The 17,658-nt window shown below is 53.9% G+C and overlaps 1 protein-coding gene across 2 annotated transcripts in view; it reads left to right on the top strand.

Annotated features, from left to right (window-relative positions):
• Positions 1-189: 189 nt before the first annotated feature.
• PYGL (glycogen phosphorylase L) overlaps positions 190-17,658 on the top strand; it is a 40,531-nt gene continuing 23,062 nt past the window's right edge. Inside the window, exons 1-6 of one of the 2 annotated variants that reach the window (XM_044436501.1) lie at positions 190-264; positions 2,688-2,947; positions 7,045-7,146; positions 9,082-9,160; positions 12,190-12,293; positions 17,036-17,167. In XM_044436501.1, the coding sequence (XP_044292436.1) occupies positions 2,705-2,947; positions 7,045-7,146; positions 9,082-9,160; positions 12,190-12,293; positions 17,036-17,167 (660 nt within the window). In that variant the 5' untranslated portion in view covers positions 190-264; positions 2,688-2,704. Of the gene's footprint in view, positions 265-393; positions 436-2,687; positions 2,948-7,044; positions 7,147-9,081; positions 9,161-12,189; positions 12,294-17,035; positions 17,168-17,658 lie in introns of those variants that run through there. The other variant, XM_044436502.1, reaches the window with a different exon arrangement.

The following is a 17,658-nucleotide window of genomic DNA, read 5'->3' on the forward strand; positions in this document are numbered from 1 at the left end:
CCCCCCCCCCCGCAATCGTTATTCCCCCCGGAACTTTTCGGCTTAACGTCGGGGCGGCGCCCCCGGCCCCTCCCGGCAAGAGCGCTCGCCCGTCCGCGGCGAGGAGGCGGTGCCTGCGCGCCGAATGGCGTGCGCCCTGGCGAATGGCAGCCCATAAAAAGCGGGCCGGGAGGCGGCCCCGCTGGTTCCGCGGGCGGCGGGCACAGGCAGCGCGTCCGCGATCTCGCCCGGCGGTAGGCGCCTTCGCTCCGGCACCGTGCGCAGGTACGGGGGGCGCGGGGCGCGCGCGTCTTCGCCCCGCGGGGGCTCCTCGCGCGCCCGGCCCGGTGGGGCGCGGGCGAGGGAGGCTCCCGGGAGACACGCCCCGAGGCGGGAGGGCGCTGCTCGGGCGCGGAAGGTCCCCGTTCTCGAGGCAGGAACCGAGGCGGAAGCGGGGTAAGGGGCTCTTCCCGGGGTGGAGGAGGAGGAGGAGGAGGAGGAGAGGGGAAGCCGCAGCCCGGAGCGCTGAGCCGCCTTCGGGATGCCCCGTCCGGTCACGCCCGCCCCGTAGCCTCCCTCCACGCCCGGACTGAGCGGGGGCCGCGGTGAAGGTACGGGTTCCTCAGACGTGGCCCGGATCCTCCAAAGCGGAACTCCCCTTCCCTGCCTGCGTCCCACTCTCCCCTTCACACGTGCGGCGTAAACGGCCCGTGCACTCCCCGGGCCGCCATCCAAGCGGGGCCGCCTCCACCGGAGGGCAGGAATTGCGGTTTTCTCCGTGAAAACGGCCCGTCTTCTGCTGTCCAGATTCCAGGCAGGAGTTTTTCCAGCCCTCCCGGCAGATGCTGCGGATCGAACCCGCACCTTCTGCGTGCAAAGCGGGGTTTTGCCCCTTAGCCGTGCCCCTCCCTCCAGCCTGTTTCTGATCTGACCTCCCCCAACCTGGTGCCCCCTGGGAGTTTGGATTGCAGTTCCTCTTAGCTCCAGAGAACCGCGCTAAAAATACCTGGGGGTACCACCCCAGTTGGAGAACTATGCTCTGACCCATAGGCCGGTTGAACTGGATTGGGCCGCAGTCCTGTGCATGCCTGCCCCCCCCACCCCCATCTAGCACTGCTGGTTGCAGAATGCTGGGGACTCTAATACCTTTGCCGTCTAAATAGGCGAGGGTTGCACCTTTGCAGAATTGCAGTTCTGAGTTCTGCAAGTTTTGGCATTCCCTGCATCCGAACCTCCACTGTTCTGGCCCTCAAGTCGCTTCACAGAGTCCAAGCACGGAATTTATTTCCACAAGATACGCATTAAAAGCTTGGCAGAAAACGTCACCGGGAGAAACCGCGGCTGCTTATCCTGATGGCACCACGCTGCCTCAAGTACCAGGTCCAGTTATGCCATACACACCGCTGCTGGGGAGCATGGGCCAGTGGGTGCTGTATACTGCTGTCCCGCTTGTGGGTTTCATATGCTTGGCCACCGCCTTGTCCAGCCAGCGGGGCTGCCCTTTGGATGCATTTTCAGAGCCCTGCGCTCGGGTTTTGCTGTGCTGGTGTCCAAACCGTTTGCTGCAACCAGCATGTGGTTTTGACACCCTCTGTGCTTCCGCTTTCTGTCTCGGGAGCGCTCAGCATCAAAGCAGCCAGTGGCTCCGGATGGAGTCTGGCTCCTGTGCCACGGGAGCGGCTCTCCCGTGGCATTTATGGGCAGGCCACGACTCCGTGGTCGGGCTCCTGTTCTGTCCGCGAGAGGCCGCAGCGCTGCAGGGAGGGCACAACATGCTCCGGTTGAATCTCTGGTGAGGTGTGGCTGCCAGCCAGTGCCAACAGCACCGGGCTTGCAATCCAAGGGCTTGGCTTCTGTTAGCCCCCCTCCCACTGTGGATGCTGCCACTAGGCCAGGAAGAAAGGGGGGGCATGTTCCAGCCCACAGGAACATGGGCGCAAGCTTTTCTCAGAGTGTCAGCTGAGCTCAGTTGGGTGCAGAAAAGCACCCGGAATTAGGATCATTTTCTCCCCACCCCGTGTCTGGATTAGAGAGAAGGGGTAGAATTCCCCGCGTCTCTCTGGGGAAGGGGCTGGTCTAGCACCTTTCTGCCTGGCACCCTCATTTTCTCCACACAGAGGTCAAGTGCCTGGATAAGGGCTTTCCGCTCTGCCAACTCCTGCTTGAGGTGGCGACAGCCCCAGCCTGGGAGAGGTGGTTTCGCTGGGAGCCCTGCCCCGAGCTGGGGGGCTTGCCCCGGTGGCCCTGGGGAGCCGTCCGGCTCTGCTCTTCCGTGCCTCGAAGCCTGGGCTTCCGCTGCCCTTTCGCAAGCCCAGCCCTGTGAGGAAGGCCCCTGACTTGGCCATGTTCCAGCCCCGTGCCTTTTGCAACGGGCTGCGCCATTCAGCTGCCCCCTGTTTCTTCGAGGATCTTGATGTAACACACATCCCCCCGTCTGCACGGAAGGCTGCGTGAAGCGGGGCCCTGCCCGTCCCCTGCCCTTGTGTCCGGGCGGGCAGGCAGACCACATCGCTGGGCCTCCCCCCGGACAGAGGCTGGGCCTTGGCCTGCCCCCTGGGTGCCCCGTCTCTTTGGAGAGGCTCCTCCCTTCGGCCCCAGGGAGGGCGGGAGGGCGGGCAGGGCCAGCTGGCCCAGAGGTCAGTGCCTTCCCTGCCGCTCTCCTGGCGACGGAGCGGAGCGCGCCTGAGGCCCCTGTGCCGCCTCTCCAGCCCGCAGACTCGCAGCCATGTCCCGGCCTCTGACCGACCAGGAGAAGCGGAAGCAGATCAGCATCCGGGGCATCGTCGGCGTGGAGAACGTGGCTGAGCTGAAGAAGGGCTTCAACCGGCACCTGCACTTCACGCTGGTCAAGGACCGCAATGTGGCCACCCCCCGCGACTACTACTTCGCCCTGGCGCACACGGTGCGCGACCACCTGGTGGGCAGGTGGATCCGGACTCAGCAGTACTACTATGAGAAGGACCCCAAGGTGAGGGGGGCAGGGGGCGAAGGGGTGGGAAGCAGCAGTGAGTTTTCTTTTGGACCTCCTGGGTAAATTGTGGAATGTCACAGAGCTCTTGCTCAGTATGATGCAGAACTCTGTGGGACTCTGAAGGTTCCGTGCTTGGTGCATTTTCTATGAATGACTGTGTGTGTGTTCTGTTCTTTGGGATTTGGCATTTCCCTGAGTTTGGAGGAAAACATGTTGGGAACAGAAGTACTTGTGAGAATTTGTAAGACAGACCAGACTGCTCCATCCCGGCCTATTCCAGGCTCACCAGGCTCCCAAACCCTAATCCTTTTGTTCTCCAGTTTGGGGATGGTGGAGTCTGAAACCTGACACATCCAGATGGGTTAAAGGAACAGCCTTGGTGACTGGGATAATGGGATGTGTAGTCCAATACATCTGAGGTGTGCCAGGTTGAAAAAAGGCTGTTCCAGGTGGTTGGGAAATACAGGCAGTTCTTTTACTTCCCAAGTCCTTGTAACACACGAACTGGATACTGAGGGAGGCTGACTGGTGGACAACCCAGGCAGACCATTAGCAGGTTCTTTCTACCCTTGTTAGATCTATGGTCACGTCTTCCCAGCCGTAATATGTTGTGCCACTGAGTCGCATGTGGCTGCCTCCTCTCCCTCTTGGTTCCCTCATTCCATCTTCACAAGGATTTGCTCAGCCTGGGCAAGCCTCGTGGTTGGCTGCTGCCTCACCCTCGCACGAGGGTGTTGCAGGTTTGCTGTAGCCCCACAAGCGGCGGGAAGACGCGACTTGGGAAGGAAGGCAGTGGCGGGGTGCTTGCTGTCATGTGCCCGGCACGTTGCAGAGGGCCTGCCATGGGCCTCGCCCCCAAATAGCCGCTCTCTTCCTGACCCCTCTCTCTGCAGAGAGAGAGACATCACTCACCCTTCCCAAGCACCCACTTCCCAGGAGCAGATTTCCAAGGGAGAGGTTAGAGGATGCAGAGGAAACGGGTGGGCGGAAAGCCCCCGTTACAGATGCATCCACCGGGGTGTGACCTCCGGGCCCCAGCAGGAATCTGGCGATCACATCCTGGACCAACAGTCTCGATCGATCCCCTGTAAAGCACATGGTGGCCGTCCACTCTGGAGGCACAGACGACCCGATCGCTGCCATCTTGATCCGATGAAGAGCATTTGAGCAGGAAAAAAAGTGTGGGTTAAAACGGCCAGGCCTCTGCGGGGCCCTTCCCTGCTTTGGTGCCCTCCAAGCCTCTTGGACGACGGCTCCCTTCCATGTCGATGGGCCATCGGCCGGGGCGGTAGGAACTGTGGCAGCTCCCATTGGCAGAGCCTGATTTAAAGCACTTACTCAGACAGGTGCGTGTGTTCTCTCCAAGGCCTTGTACAGACCCAGGCCATGGGGAAATATGCAGGGTTCTCTGCAGTCCCCCATTTTGTATTTTTGTATTTAATGGTAATTTATTATGTTCTATTGTATTTCAATGTATTTTATTGTGTTGTAAGCCGCCCCGAGGCTTCGGCAAGGGGCGGCATAGAAATGTTATAATAATAATAATAATAATTATTATTATTATTATTATTATTATTATTATTATAATGCTCATCCCCAACACCGCAAGCTTTATCTGTGTGATTCATTTGTTAAATGCCTTTGTATGCTGTTCCATCAGCCGAAGGCCCACTCACCCGGGGGTTCATGCACAGCGTGAGGCTGTGCCCCTGCTCCGTACGCCGAAGGACTGGGTTCAAGTCCTGACACCTCCGGTTTTAAAAAGGGCCTTGCATAACGAGGCTGCAAGGCTTTCCTTCCCCGCAGTGCCGGGCGAGCCAGGACGGTGGGAGAATGAAGCTGACACAAAATAGCTGATCCAGGTCTCCTGGAATTGGATTGACTTAATGATCCCTGCAGCCCTTTAATTTATTTATTTTTCTGTTAATGGAGCTTTAGTCTGGAAGATTAAGGAATAATCTCATTTGTGACATTAGTTGGAAGCCCGTTTCGAAGGGAGGGCTGCCAGGCTTCCTGCTGAGGGCTTCACCCCTAATTTGGCTTCCCTCAAACTTCATCTTGGAATTAAGAATTAATTGTTTCTGAACATCTCTAGTGTCAGGTGCTATTTCCCCCAGTGCTAAGAAAACTCCCAGGTTTTGCCTCTGTAGGTGAAACTATGCAGCAGTTGGAGAGCTGGGCCGGGGTCTCTCAGCGTAACCTACCTCCCAGGGTTGTTATAAGGCTAAGACAGAGAGGAACAGGAGAATTATATAAACTATTCTGGGCTCTTCATTAGAGGGGAAAAAGGTGGGAAATAAATATAATGACTAATGAATGAATGAACATATCAATGAATACATGAATAATAAATGAATCAATATATCAATCAAATAAAACACATTAATGAAAATTGCACAGATCTGCCTGGTGGAGTTGGGGAAGTGAATTTTTAATGGGCTCTATTTAGTGAATGCATGCACACACATAATATTTACAGAATTTCCTTCTGGCTTTTAGTCTTAATGATTTCTAAATCTGCATGGTAATTCTTTTCTCTAAGCTGTGTTTGATTACAGTGATATTTCTCGTTGAAGAATACTCAGTTGAGAGAATAAGGGTGGGAAACAGGCACCAGACTAGTTGGTTTGCTTACTGCAGCTTTTTGCATAATGTTTTTTCTATTTTTACAAGGTGAGAAGTGACACCTCCCCACCCCCTCCGAATTCTTTACCAGATTGCTCTGTTGAGCTTCTGGAGTGGTGGGTTTTGCATTAGATATATTTTTCCCTTGGATATGTTAAACCTGGACTCATCGGGAGCATTTTTAAATATTTGCTTTACTTACTGCTATTCAAGCAGAGCAAATAAACATTCCTGCAGGACATAGTGGAACTGTGGGTCCTGCCTCGGGACAGATGCATTTATAAACCCATTTTCTGCAATTTATCTTGATTTATATTATAATTATTTTAACTTATTGTTGTAAGCCGCCCCGAGGCTTCGGCGAATGGGGCGGCATAAAATGTTTTAATAAATAAATAAAATAAAATAAATTACTGTGCTGGAAAGTGGGTTGGTAGCAGGCAGAAACAAAGCAGAGTTTCATGATCGCGTCGCCCACCCCACAAGCCTCCAGGTGCCCCAGCTGCAATGATATATTGTTTTTATATAGTTATTATTTATTTGTTGTTGTGAGCCGCCCCAAGGCTTCGGCGAATGGGGCGGCCCAGAAGCTCTCTAAATAAATAAATGATAATAAATAGCTCCAGCCCCAAACGATTCTCTGCCTTGTGACTCCAGATGTGCTGGACTACTATTCCCAGTATCCACTGGCAGTGAGAGGCATCTTCTTCTTAAGGCTAGATGTTCGGGCCATTAAAAAAAACCTGCCAAGTGACGAAGGGGTCTTTAATAGACTCTTTGTGCAATAGACTCTTTCTCATTCACACCCACTGGGCTCCCAAAATCCCCACGACGGGTTCCTGCAGCTTGACGTTTGGCTCAGGATTAGGTTGATGCTTGTTGGGCTAACAAAACTATTTCTCCAGAACTGAAGAAAGTCGGGAAGGGGAGGCGGTTCCAGGAAAGCCGAGTGTGTGGCTGGCACAGAAGGAAGTGCGTTTGGCTTTTGGTAGCTCAGCCGTGGCTCGTGAAAGCGTCTAGGCCAATGTGAGTGGGCTTCAGGCTCTGCAAATAGCTGGCCGTGTAGCTAAGCAGTGGTGGGTGGTGTTGTTTCTGCACGCCTTCCAGGCCAGTCCAGGGTCCACATGTCTGAGGAGCAATCCCAGCAAGTGCTTGGGGGTCGGCTAGAGATTCCCCAGTGCATAATGGGAGCATCCCAGACCGCTCAGGCCATCCGTCTCTCGCACCCGGCGCTGTCTCATGCAGCCGTCTCCATCCTGGTAGATTCCAAATGTGCTGGATGAGAAGCCGCATGCCAGCTGGAGGATGCTGGGCCTTGTAGTCTCACACATCTGGAGGAGGTGACGTGCAAGGCGTTCTACCAGCCACGCCACCTCTCTGGATGGGAGAAGCTGCCTGCAGGCACCCGTGCGCAGAACTGGCACCCTCCTCCAGGCAGGGGCTTACGATGTTTCCTGCTTTCTTCGCAGAGAGTGTACTACCTTTCCTTGGAATTCTACATGGGCCGGACGCTGCAGAACACCATGATCAACCTGGGGCTGCAGAACGCCTGCGACGAGGCCATCTACCAGGTGAAGGGAGAGGCCCCCTTGCCCGCTCTGGAGCCGGAGGGGCTTTCTTGCACCCACTTGGGGCGCCCTCTGTTCAGGCTGTCCTTGGGTGGCATTGAACGGTTGCAGAAGGCTGAGATGCGTGGACTTGTCTCGGCTGCTGGAGTTGTTAAACATCGGTTTTAGATGTCTGGTGACCTTTTATGTTTCACTGTTATTTATATTTTATATCTTATTAAAATTTAAGAGATACATCAGTTGTATACCAGAAAACTCAAGTCTCGTAAGTACAGGGCAGAAGGCAGATTGTGCCCGCAACTCATGTGGAATCTGTGGAGCTGGTGATGTATTCAATTCTTCCTGGCGTCTTAAAGGACGAGGGGAAAGAGCACTCCAGATATTTTGAGCTGCAACTCCCATCAGGCCTAGCAATGGTGAGGGATGATGGGGACTGTAGGCCAAAGCATCTGGATGAGTGCAAGTTGCTTGAGCCTGTGGTGAGGACTAGAAACTTGGACTTTAAATAAATAGAAGAGCTTTGATTCTTAAAAAGTTCTGCTTCTATGCAGAATCCCAGATTCCACGTGAGAGTGAGTTGCAGCCCTGCCGCCTTGTTCCTCATGTTGCCGGGGCATCCGCAGGAAAGATAGAAGCATAACACAAAAACAGCGAGTCAGAAGGGGCCTCCGAGGCCATCTAGTCTGACCCCCGGCTCCAGCCAGCTCCATTCACAACATGCCCACCATGTGCATGTCTAGCCTATCCTTGAACACCCTCTCCGATGGGGCTCCAGCCACTTCCAGTGGAGCCAGTTTTGCACACTCGGCTGCACAAACCGAGGAGCCTTTCCTTAGGCTGCGTTTGGCCGAATGTGATATTGTGGTTCCTGCAAGTGCCCCTCCTGCGGGAGGACCAGAACCTCCTCTTACTTTAGTCATATAAGGACCGAGTCAAAGAAACAGCCTTAAGTCAATCCTATTTCCACCTTGGCGGGTGCAGGATCTGTTTTAAATAACTCTTTCAATATGGGTTTTATTGTTGATTGGTTGAGAACTTGATTGGGATGCTGCGTTTTTTTCTGTTTTGTCTTATTGTTAAACCATCCCGAGTCCACAGTAAGAGGCAGTCTAAAAAAGTTTTAAGTAAGTAAGTAAATAAATAAAATTACAGACAGGCCACGTTTTGCTAGGCTGCCCTGCGCAGATCTGGATCTGTGACTGATTTGGCTCTTTTTCCAGGAACCATTCGGTCCCGTACATGGTTTTGCATCGGGCCTGTGGCACAACCCATTTCGCACGCAAGAGCAGCTCCTCTGTTCGGAGGAATATCCGAAGCGGCAGCTGCCGGTCAGCCTGGCAAGCAGGCCAAGGAGCTCAGTTGCTTTGGCAACCCCCTGCCCCCCCGCCAGTGAAGGTGCTTCCGTTCCCCGCACTTGCAATGGTTCACCTCTACACAAATGGCGGCCCCCACCCCACCCCAAGCGGGGCGGCTCCGATCCGCCACACGCAAGCCCGGCAGGGCTGGGAGGCTGTGCTCGCGGGGGGCAAGTGCCAGCTCCCACCTTTCTCAATTTTTTTTCCCAATTCATATCCTGCCTTTTTCCTGCAAAGGGCTCAAGGCAGCTTGCATCCTTCTCCTCCTCCATCTTATCCCCACAACGACAACCCTGTGAGGTAGGCTGGGCTGAGAGTCTGTGACTGGCCCGGAGTCACCCAGTTGGCTCCATGGCCGAGCGGGGACTCGAACCCAGATCCTCCGAGTCCAGTCCCACGCCCTTAACCACACTGCCTCGCTCACACTGGAGATGTCCATGGTGCTGAACCTTGTCCTCACAGTAGGTTCCCCACGGCCTGAGTCCCAGTCCCACGCTCTTAACCACTGTGCCACACTGCCTCTCTGATTTCCACCCTGCAGCTGTGTGAGGAGCTTTCGCCCTGTCTCTGTTTGGCTTTTTAGCTCGGGCTGGACATAGAAGAACTGGAGGAGATCGAGGAGGATGCGGGGCTCGGCAACGGAGGCCTGGGCCGGCTGGCCGGTGAGCGAGGCGTGCCGGGGGGGGGGGGGGGGGGGGGGGGGGCGGGGGCCCATGCGGCCTTCCGCTGGCCAGCTGCCAATGCAGCACGAACTGGGGCCATTCACGGAAGCAGAAAAGGCGGATCAGGGCCGAGGATACCTCTGGGGGTCCCTGCCTGCGTCTGCTGCAAGTTCAGCTTCGGGGAAAGCCGTTCCTCAGTGCAGGAGGGGCAACTTGGCGGCTTGCAGAGGGACTGAATCTGACCCTTGCGGGCTCCCGGAATGGGTGGATTCCTCACCTTTGCAGGGTCCCCCCACATCCGCCACCTTTCTAACAGGTCGAAGCTTGCTTTCTGGCAGGGCTTAACGCAACATTATCAAGCCCCTTGGGAATTGCACCATGCGCCGTGGTTTAAACTTCCTCCGTGAGTGACAGATAATTTGGCTCAGCAGGGGTGGGGCGCCGCCTCCGTTTTCCTCTGCTTCTCCCCGGCCCCAGCGCTGGGACATCCCGGGCTGTTCAGAGCTCTGAGAAGCCCAAAATGCTTAAAAACCAGTCAGCAGTGGGCGGCACAGTTTCCGCTTGGCGTGTGCACCGTGTCCCTCCAGAGAAGGCTAGGTAGGCGCTTCATTGCAACTGCGTGGCCCACGATGGATTATTTTTCAGCTTCTTGTTCAAAAGATGAGGAATATGGACCGCACCCTTTGCAGAAGAAACCTTGGGGGTTTTGTGGGGTGTTGGAATGGCCCTGAGTTGCCCTCCCTTTCCCAAGAGCCACAAGGACGTCCCTGAAAACACCCGAGAACCTGTAGAAAGTGTATTTTGGGAGTTGAGTTACGTTGTTCGCGAAGTCGTGCCGAACCATCGCAACCCCATGGGCAACACTCCTCCAGGCCTTCCTGTCCTCCATCATCCCCCGGAGTCCACTCAAGCTCACGCCAACTGCCTCAGTGACCCCATCCAGCCCCCCCATCCTCTGCCTTCCCCTTCTCCTTTTGCCGTCAATCGTTCCCAGCATTAGGCTCTTCTCCAGGGAGTCCTTCCTTCTCATTAGGGGCCAAAGTATTTGAGCTTCATCTTCAGGATCTGGCCTTCTAAAGAGCAGTCAGGGTCGATCTCCTCTAGGACTGACCGGTTTGATCGCCTTGCGGTCCAAGGGACTCGCAGGAGTCTCCTCCAGCACCGCAATTCAAAGGCCTCAATCCTTTGGCGCTCAGCCTTCCTTATGGTCCAGCTTTCACAGCCATACATTGCAACTGGGAAAACCACAGCCTTGACTATACGCACTTTTGTTGGCAGGGTGAGGTCTCTGCTTTTTAGTATGCTGTCTAGATTTGCCATAGCTTTCCCCTCTAGGAGCAAGCATCTTTTAATTTCTTGGCTGCAGTCTCTGTCTGCAGTGATCTTGGAGCCCAGGAAAATAAAATCTGTCACTACCTCCGTTTCTTCCCCATCTATTTGCCTGGAAGTGAGAGGACCGGATGCCGTGATCTTAGTTTTCTTAATGTTGAGTTCCAAGCCAACTTTTGCGCTCTCCTCCTTCACCTGCATCAAGTGGCTCTTTAGTTCCTCTTTACTTTCTGCCATTAGAGTATTTTGGGAAACAGCCCCTCAGGATCCCTGGGTTTCTGGAAGAGGGCTGGGAAGTCCCAACTCTCCCTTCAGGTTTGCAATTTCCCCCGAAAAGCACAGTTTGCACCTTGGGACAAGGGCAAGTCTGAGGGAAGCCGTGGGCCTGGAACGGGGATTGTGCTTTAAGGGGCAAGACCGCCTCCTCACCAGTGGGTTTCCCCATGTGTTGACGGTTCTCCTGCCCCCCTCACTAGCAACGGGGGGGGGGTGTTGTCAACCATTGAGGGATTCCTGAATGGCTCCTGCAGCTGCCGGGAATGGGCAGAAACGCTTTTCCAGTGGTCTGCAGGCACTGCCCCTCCTGCCAAAGGGCGCTCTCGGTTTTGACTTGCCTGTGGCTCATTCTGCGGTTGGGCTGGGAACAGCGCCGTAATCCCCGGTGGGTATATGAAGCCCTGCTGCAAGCCAGGCCTAGCTGGCATGGTTTGTCTGCTAGCCCAGAGTGCTTACATGCAGGCAACCTCCTATACCACTGTGGCTGGCAAACCTCCACGGTTGAACGTGTTGTGGAAACCCAGTTGGGAAGAGCTTTAAGTTGGAATAGGTCGGTGTTTCTGGCGCTGCCCTGTTTGACTTTGGCCCTGTGGAATATGGTCCCCAAGAGCTTTTCCGGAAAGGAATTCAGGCTGAAAGCTCTCCAGCCACATCAAGGCGTGGGTGGCTCATTCCTCTGGGGACGGTGGAGTTCTGAAGCCAGATGTTACCTCGCTCTGTATCAGCCCTGCAAAACTGCCCAGCGGTGGCATCATTTGATCCCTGCGCCGAGAAATCACAGGGGCTCAGAAACTGGGTTGGGTTTTGGGTGACAGCAAACCTTATTTATTTTTTATGTAAAACATTTTTACCCCATCCAATATGGAAAAATGTCTCTGGGCAGCTTACAAAATTAAAGCAATAATATTTACAATAAAACAATAATAATTACAATGATTAAGACAATAAATAACAAAACAATAAATAGCATTCATAATCCCAACAAAACAAAATGTGACTGTTGATGTTAAAAACCATTTAAAAACCTGAAACACTTGGCTTTCTCAGCGGTGGCGCCTAAGTTATGGAACGCGCTCCCCAGAGAGGTCCACCTGGTGCCGTCGTTATTTGTTTTTCGGCGCCAGGGGAAGACCTTTTTATTTAAGCAGCATTTTAAATGTTAATATTATTGAATTTTATCTGGCCAGGGCGGCTTATTTTATATTGTATGTATTTTATTTTAATGTTTATATTTTTAATTATAATTATTTAGCTACTTGTTGTAAGCTGCCCCGAGGCTTCGGCGAATGGGGCGGCATAAAAACGTTTTAATAAATAAATAAATAGATAATAAGGGTGAATAAAAAGGTTTTTACCTGGCACCGAAAGGGGAATGGAGTCGGCGCCAGTCTGTCCTAACCAAGCTTCACTGCTTTTCCCAACAGCCTGCTTCCTAGACTCGATGGCCACGCTTGGCCTCGCAGCCTACGGTTACGGAATCCGCTACGAGTACGGTATCTTCAACCAGAAAATCAGAAACGGATGGCAGGTAACGGTGATGCTTCCAGCGTGTGGAAGATGCAGGCGCTTCCCATGCTCGGCACTTGGCCACTGGGCGCGGGACATGAGGGCCAGACTCATGTTGTTGTTGTTGTTATTATTATTGCGCACTGATTCTGTCCTGGGCGTACCTGTCATAGATTCGTAGAATAGTTCAGCCGGAAGGGGCCCGATTGGGTCCAGTCTCCTGCTCAGTGCGGGACCCCAGGTTAAACCATCCCTCTCAGGTGGCTGTCCAGTTGCGTCTTGGATGCCCCCAGTGTGGGAGAGCGCACTGCCTCCCTAGGTCACTGGTTCCATTGTCGTCCTGCTCTACCAGTCAGGAAGCTCTTCCAGATGTTCCGTGGGAAATCGGCTTCCTGTAACTTGAGCCCGTTATCCCATGTCCTGCTCTCTGGGATGATCGAGGAGCGCTCCTATCTCAGAACCTCACAGGTGCATGTGGGCTTTAAAGCTGCGAAGTCCTCATGCAGAAGTGGACGTGGCGTGATTCTTAATGCCTTCAAGCCAAGTGCTAAGGGGGGTTTCCAAAGGGTGGAAACATGACGCATGCACAAGAAGAAATGTGCAGGAGTCTGGGTGCCATGGCAAATAATTTGTTCTCTCAAAGCCCCAAACCCCTGGAATAAACCCTCTTTATTTTCCTGATGTTGTAAGACCTGACTGTTTCAACTGGGGCTTTATTATTAGTCGCATTTTTAGGATGCTTTTTTTTTTTTAATTACATTTCGTATTGTCAAGCCATCCTGAGGCTTCAGTAATGGGACAGTCTAAATAAATAAATACAAATGGCAGGTTTGAAAATAGAAGCTGCCAGGCAGACGTGTGTGTGTGTGTGTGTGTGTGTGTGTGTGTGTGTTCAGACTTTGCCCCTAACAGGGCTCAAGCATGTTGAAAGTGCCAACACCTCGTTGCACAATGCACATTGTTTGCTCGGTTGAAAGCGGGAGTTTTCTTTGAGTGAGTCCTCTTAGGAGCCGAAAATTATCACACGCTGTGCTGCTTGGTGTTTTAATTGCAGTGAACTGGAATTTTGTCCCATTTTTGTTTCCAGCCAATGTTTTCATAAGCCACCATGTATTTTGTTCATCCTTTTTTAAAAGATAGTGTATTTATTCATTTATTCATTCATTCATTCATTCATTCATTCATTGAAGAGAGCCGGTGTGGTGTGGTGGTGAAGAGCGTGGGACTGGGACTCAGAGGATCCGGGTTCGAGTCCCAGCTCGGTCATGCAGCCAACTGGGTGCCTTTGGGCCAGCCACAGACTCTCGGCCCGACCTACCTCACTGGGTTGTTGTTGTGGGCATAAGATGGAGGAGGGGAATGATCTGAGCTGCCTTGAGCCCTTTGTAGGAAAAAGGCAGGATATAAATTGAAAAATAAATAAAATAAAAAAATAAATAATTATTTGAACAGTTCCTGGGTGAAACTCAGGGGATGGACTGTGTCCCAGTAGCACAGCAGATGCTTTGCAGGGTGCAGGTCTAAGATTTGATCCCCAGCAGTGAAAGGCCAGTGTGGCATTTATTTTTTATTTTTTATTTATTAAAACATTTCTATGCCTCCCCATTCGCCGAAGCCTCGGGGCGGCTCACAACATAAGATAAAGTACAAAAATAACAATATAAAAATAACAATATAAAATAAATAACAATATAAAAGAAGTCACCCTGGCCAGATAAAAGCAAATACTGTTAACAATTAAAATGACACTTAAATAAAAAGGTCTTCGCCTAGTGGTGAAGAGCACGGGACTGGGACTCAGGTGATCCGGGTTCGAGTCCCCGCTCAGCCACGGAGCCAACTGGGTGACTCTGGACCAGTCACAGACTCTCAGCCCAGCCTACCTCACAGGGTTGTTGTTCTGAGGATAAGATGGAGGAGGGGAATGATGTAAGCTGCCTTGAGCCCTTTGTAGGAAAAAGGCAGGATATAAATCCATAAATAAATAAATAAATTTTCAAAACTTGTATGTGCCGTCCTCTATGCGTGGCATCTTGGGACAGCTTACAACATTAAAATCAAAAACAAATATAAAGCAATATACAACCAATAAAAGTAAGAAGTCAAGAGCAACTGATTAAAACTATTATAATACTAATGTTTAAAATAACACTTAAATAAAAAGGTTTTGACCTGGCGCCAAAAAGAATATAGGCTCGGCGCCAGGCAGGTATCAGCTGGGAATGGGGGAAGCAATAGCTTCCAGAGGTGCTTGGACTGCAGCCCCCATTATCCTTAATTATAGGCTGTGTTGTCCAGGGCTGATGGGGGTTGGAGTTGGTTTCCTACATCTGGTACAAATCAGGAGACCAGTCTCTTCACGTGACTTCATTCAGGGGTGTGTGGGGAGGGGGGGTGTTTGTGCGTGTGCCCCCAGTGCGTTTTTGTAGCAGGGAGCCAGGAGGAGGAGCAGCCTGTCGAATCTAATTATGGGATGTCCTTGGTGCTGCCCCCCTTCTGGCCTCACCAAAGATGTTTTGTAATGAAACCCCTGTATGTACCTGGTGGAAAAATACAACTTCTGTGCATGGACGGGATTGGGTTGACCCGGATCCCCCTCGAGTGGCACTTCGCCTTTGATGTGCTACTCACGAGGCACCCTGCCAGGGAGAGGGATCCGAGACTGGGGGATGAATGCAGAGAAGATGCGGCCACGCCACTTGGTGGCCAGGGAGTCTGGGGCACCTGGCACAGACGGCAGCGGCCAAAGGGCACTGAACCCCCTGCCCTGGAAGCGGGCGAGCAAAGATTCCTTGGAAGGCAAGCTGGCAGACGGCCACCCCGGGAGGAGCTCGGCTCCCCCGCACCTCCGTCCCCCTCGCCAGGCGTTTTGCGTGCCAGGAGGTCTTTTTGGCCGCCCCCTCGCAGGCCAAGTCAGTGAAAGTCTGATGAGCAGCCAGGCCTGGGAGGTTTTTTCCCCCGAGCTTCTTCCGGCCACTGGGTTACGGCAATGATTAACGGAGAATTAACTGCTGTGCCCGGGCGCAAGGCGGAGGTTGCGAGCGGAGGTGCCGCGTGGAGTCGATGCGTGTGAGCTCCCTGCCGTGGCTCCCAGCCCCCGGGGGTCCTGTTGCAACATCTCCACCCATGCCTGGCAGGGCCAGGGGGTCCCTCGCTGGGCGGGCAGGAAAGGGTTAAGTCCTGCCTCTTGGGCCTCCTGCAAAACCCTTTGAAGTATCTCCACTCACTGGCCCTTTTTGGAAGGGGCCATGCTGTGCTTCCTTGGCCCTGACCCCAGGGGGCTTCCAGATAGGTTAGACTGCACCTCCCATCAACCCCAGCCAGCCTAGCCAGCAATGGGAGTTGAACTCCAACATGGCTGGACAGTTCTAGTGTGTGGAAGGCTGTTCTAGAGGGCATGGATTGATCTGGGGCAGGCTGGCACAGGGGAAATGCAGCCCTGCCTGGGGGTCTCCGGCTGTGTTGGACCTCAACCGCCATCACAACCTGCGTTCCGAGAAAGGCTGCCCCATCCAGAAGCTCTTTCCCTTGTACTAGTTCTGCAGCAGGGTTGCCTTGTAGCCATATTTTCCCAACACTCTGGCGCCTGGGCATACGCAGAGTGCTTTTTAAATGGGTCCGGTGGTCTGGGGTAAGAGGGCAGGCAAGTCCATTCAACAGAATGTTGCCAAGTCTCCTTTCTACACTGATGTCTGCATCTTTGCACGTAAAAGAAAGCCAAAAAAAAAAAAAAGTTAAGCACTGTCTCCCAAAGTGGGGAAAATCCATTTTCCCTTAGCAAGAGTGAGGATCGCAGCTCAGCTCCATGAGAACAGGGAAACCCGGGTTGGGGGCTTTGGATTCGGTCCTCACTGCCAGCCAAAACATCCTGGCCCGGCTGCAATTCCGAAAGCGCTCTCCACGCAGGGCCGGAGGCTGAGATGAGGGCCGCGCCAGAGTGCTTGCTCAGCTCCTGATTCTGCAACGTCTTCATTTTCCAAGCGGGGGTGAAGCCACCTGCCCCTTGGCCCAACTCTGGTCTGGCCTCGGACTTCTCGGTGCAGAAGGGCATTTGTTACTTGCAAGCAGGGTGTAGCCGGGGGAAGCGGAGGTCCGTGTTAAGCAGCAGGGTGTCAATTGGTCTTGGTCTTCAACAGAGCACCTCTGTCACCATGTCAAGTCAGCAACATCTGGCGGGCCAGTGTGGTGCCCTCCCCCCCTTTTCCAGCCTCAGCTCATCTCTGGACGGAGTGGCCACCCTCTGCGGCCCAGCGTGGGCCTGGGCAAGGGGCAGAAACGCGCCCCATCTCACCCCTGGGCCTAGTCTACCCCGCTGTGTGTGGCCCCTGGAGACGCGTCCCCCTCCAGAGAAAGGCTTGGCCACAACGATAGCACAGGAGTTTCGGCACAGGCCAGAGTTGCGCGATCTTTTAAGCGCCGGAGTTTCGGCACAGGCCAGAGTTGCGCGATCTTTTAAGCGCCGGAGTTTCGGCACAGGCCAGAGTTGCGCGATCTTTTAAGCGCTGGCTCTTTGAGGGTAATTGGGGAAGTGAGGTGATGGCAGTTCATAGATGCCGCTCAGCCTAAAGGGGTGGGTGCCGCGTTCGTCCGTTCCCCGTCGCCGTGGCTTGTCAACATCTCAGACTCTTTCGCAGCTCCGCCGCTGCAGCTCCTGTCCACACAGGTTGGGCGGTCCTGCATGCGATGCTGCTTTGCTCCTGGCAGTGGGTGCTCAGACACTGGTGCTTCGTCCTCCGTCCTTACCTGCGCATTTCCTTTCCGCAGGTGGAAGAAGCTGACGATTGGCTCAGGCACGGGAACCCGTGGGAGAAAGCCCGACCAGAGTACATGCTCCCCATTCACTTCTATGGGAGAGTGGAGCACACCCAGACAGGCGTCAGATGGGTGGATACTCAGGTATCGGAGGAAGGGTGTATCTCGGGGGTGTTTGGCATGGGATGGGGGAGGCTCAGATCCTGCCCCCGGCTGTGAAGTCCATGGGGTGGAGTTGGCCCTTCGCCAACCCTTTGAGCCCCCCTCGCAGGCTCGTTGAGAGAGGAGAGCCGGCTTCGTGGTCAAGTGCTGAGAGCCAATTTGACGTGGGCGGCTTACGGAGGGCTGGCTTTTCTCCCTGGCTGCCTTCACCGGAGCCGTGGAATTCGTGCTGCAGGCATTCCCTGCAACTTGCAGGGCCCATGGGGGGGGGGGTCCGTGGAGCCCCCAGATGCTCAAGGAAGGCATGCCTCTAGTCACGAGGGTGCAGGACGCCTGGGTCCCTGGCCGCACCCACTTTTCCCGGCCCCCCGGCCCTGTCCCCAGCCGCCAATCCTTTCGTGTCCCAGCTTTTGCACAGCTTGCCGGCTCCATTGCTGGCAGCAAAAGTTTCAAGCAAAACAAACGCTAGCAAT

The sequence above is a fragment of the Varanus komodoensis genome, unplaced genomic scaffold (assembly GCF_004798865.1).
Source record: "Varanus komodoensis strain SLA01 unplaced genomic scaffold, ASM479886v1 scaffold3, whole genome shotgun sequence".
Classification (NCBI taxonomy): domain Eukaryota; kingdom Metazoa; phylum Chordata; class Lepidosauria; order Squamata; family Varanidae; genus Varanus; species Varanus komodoensis.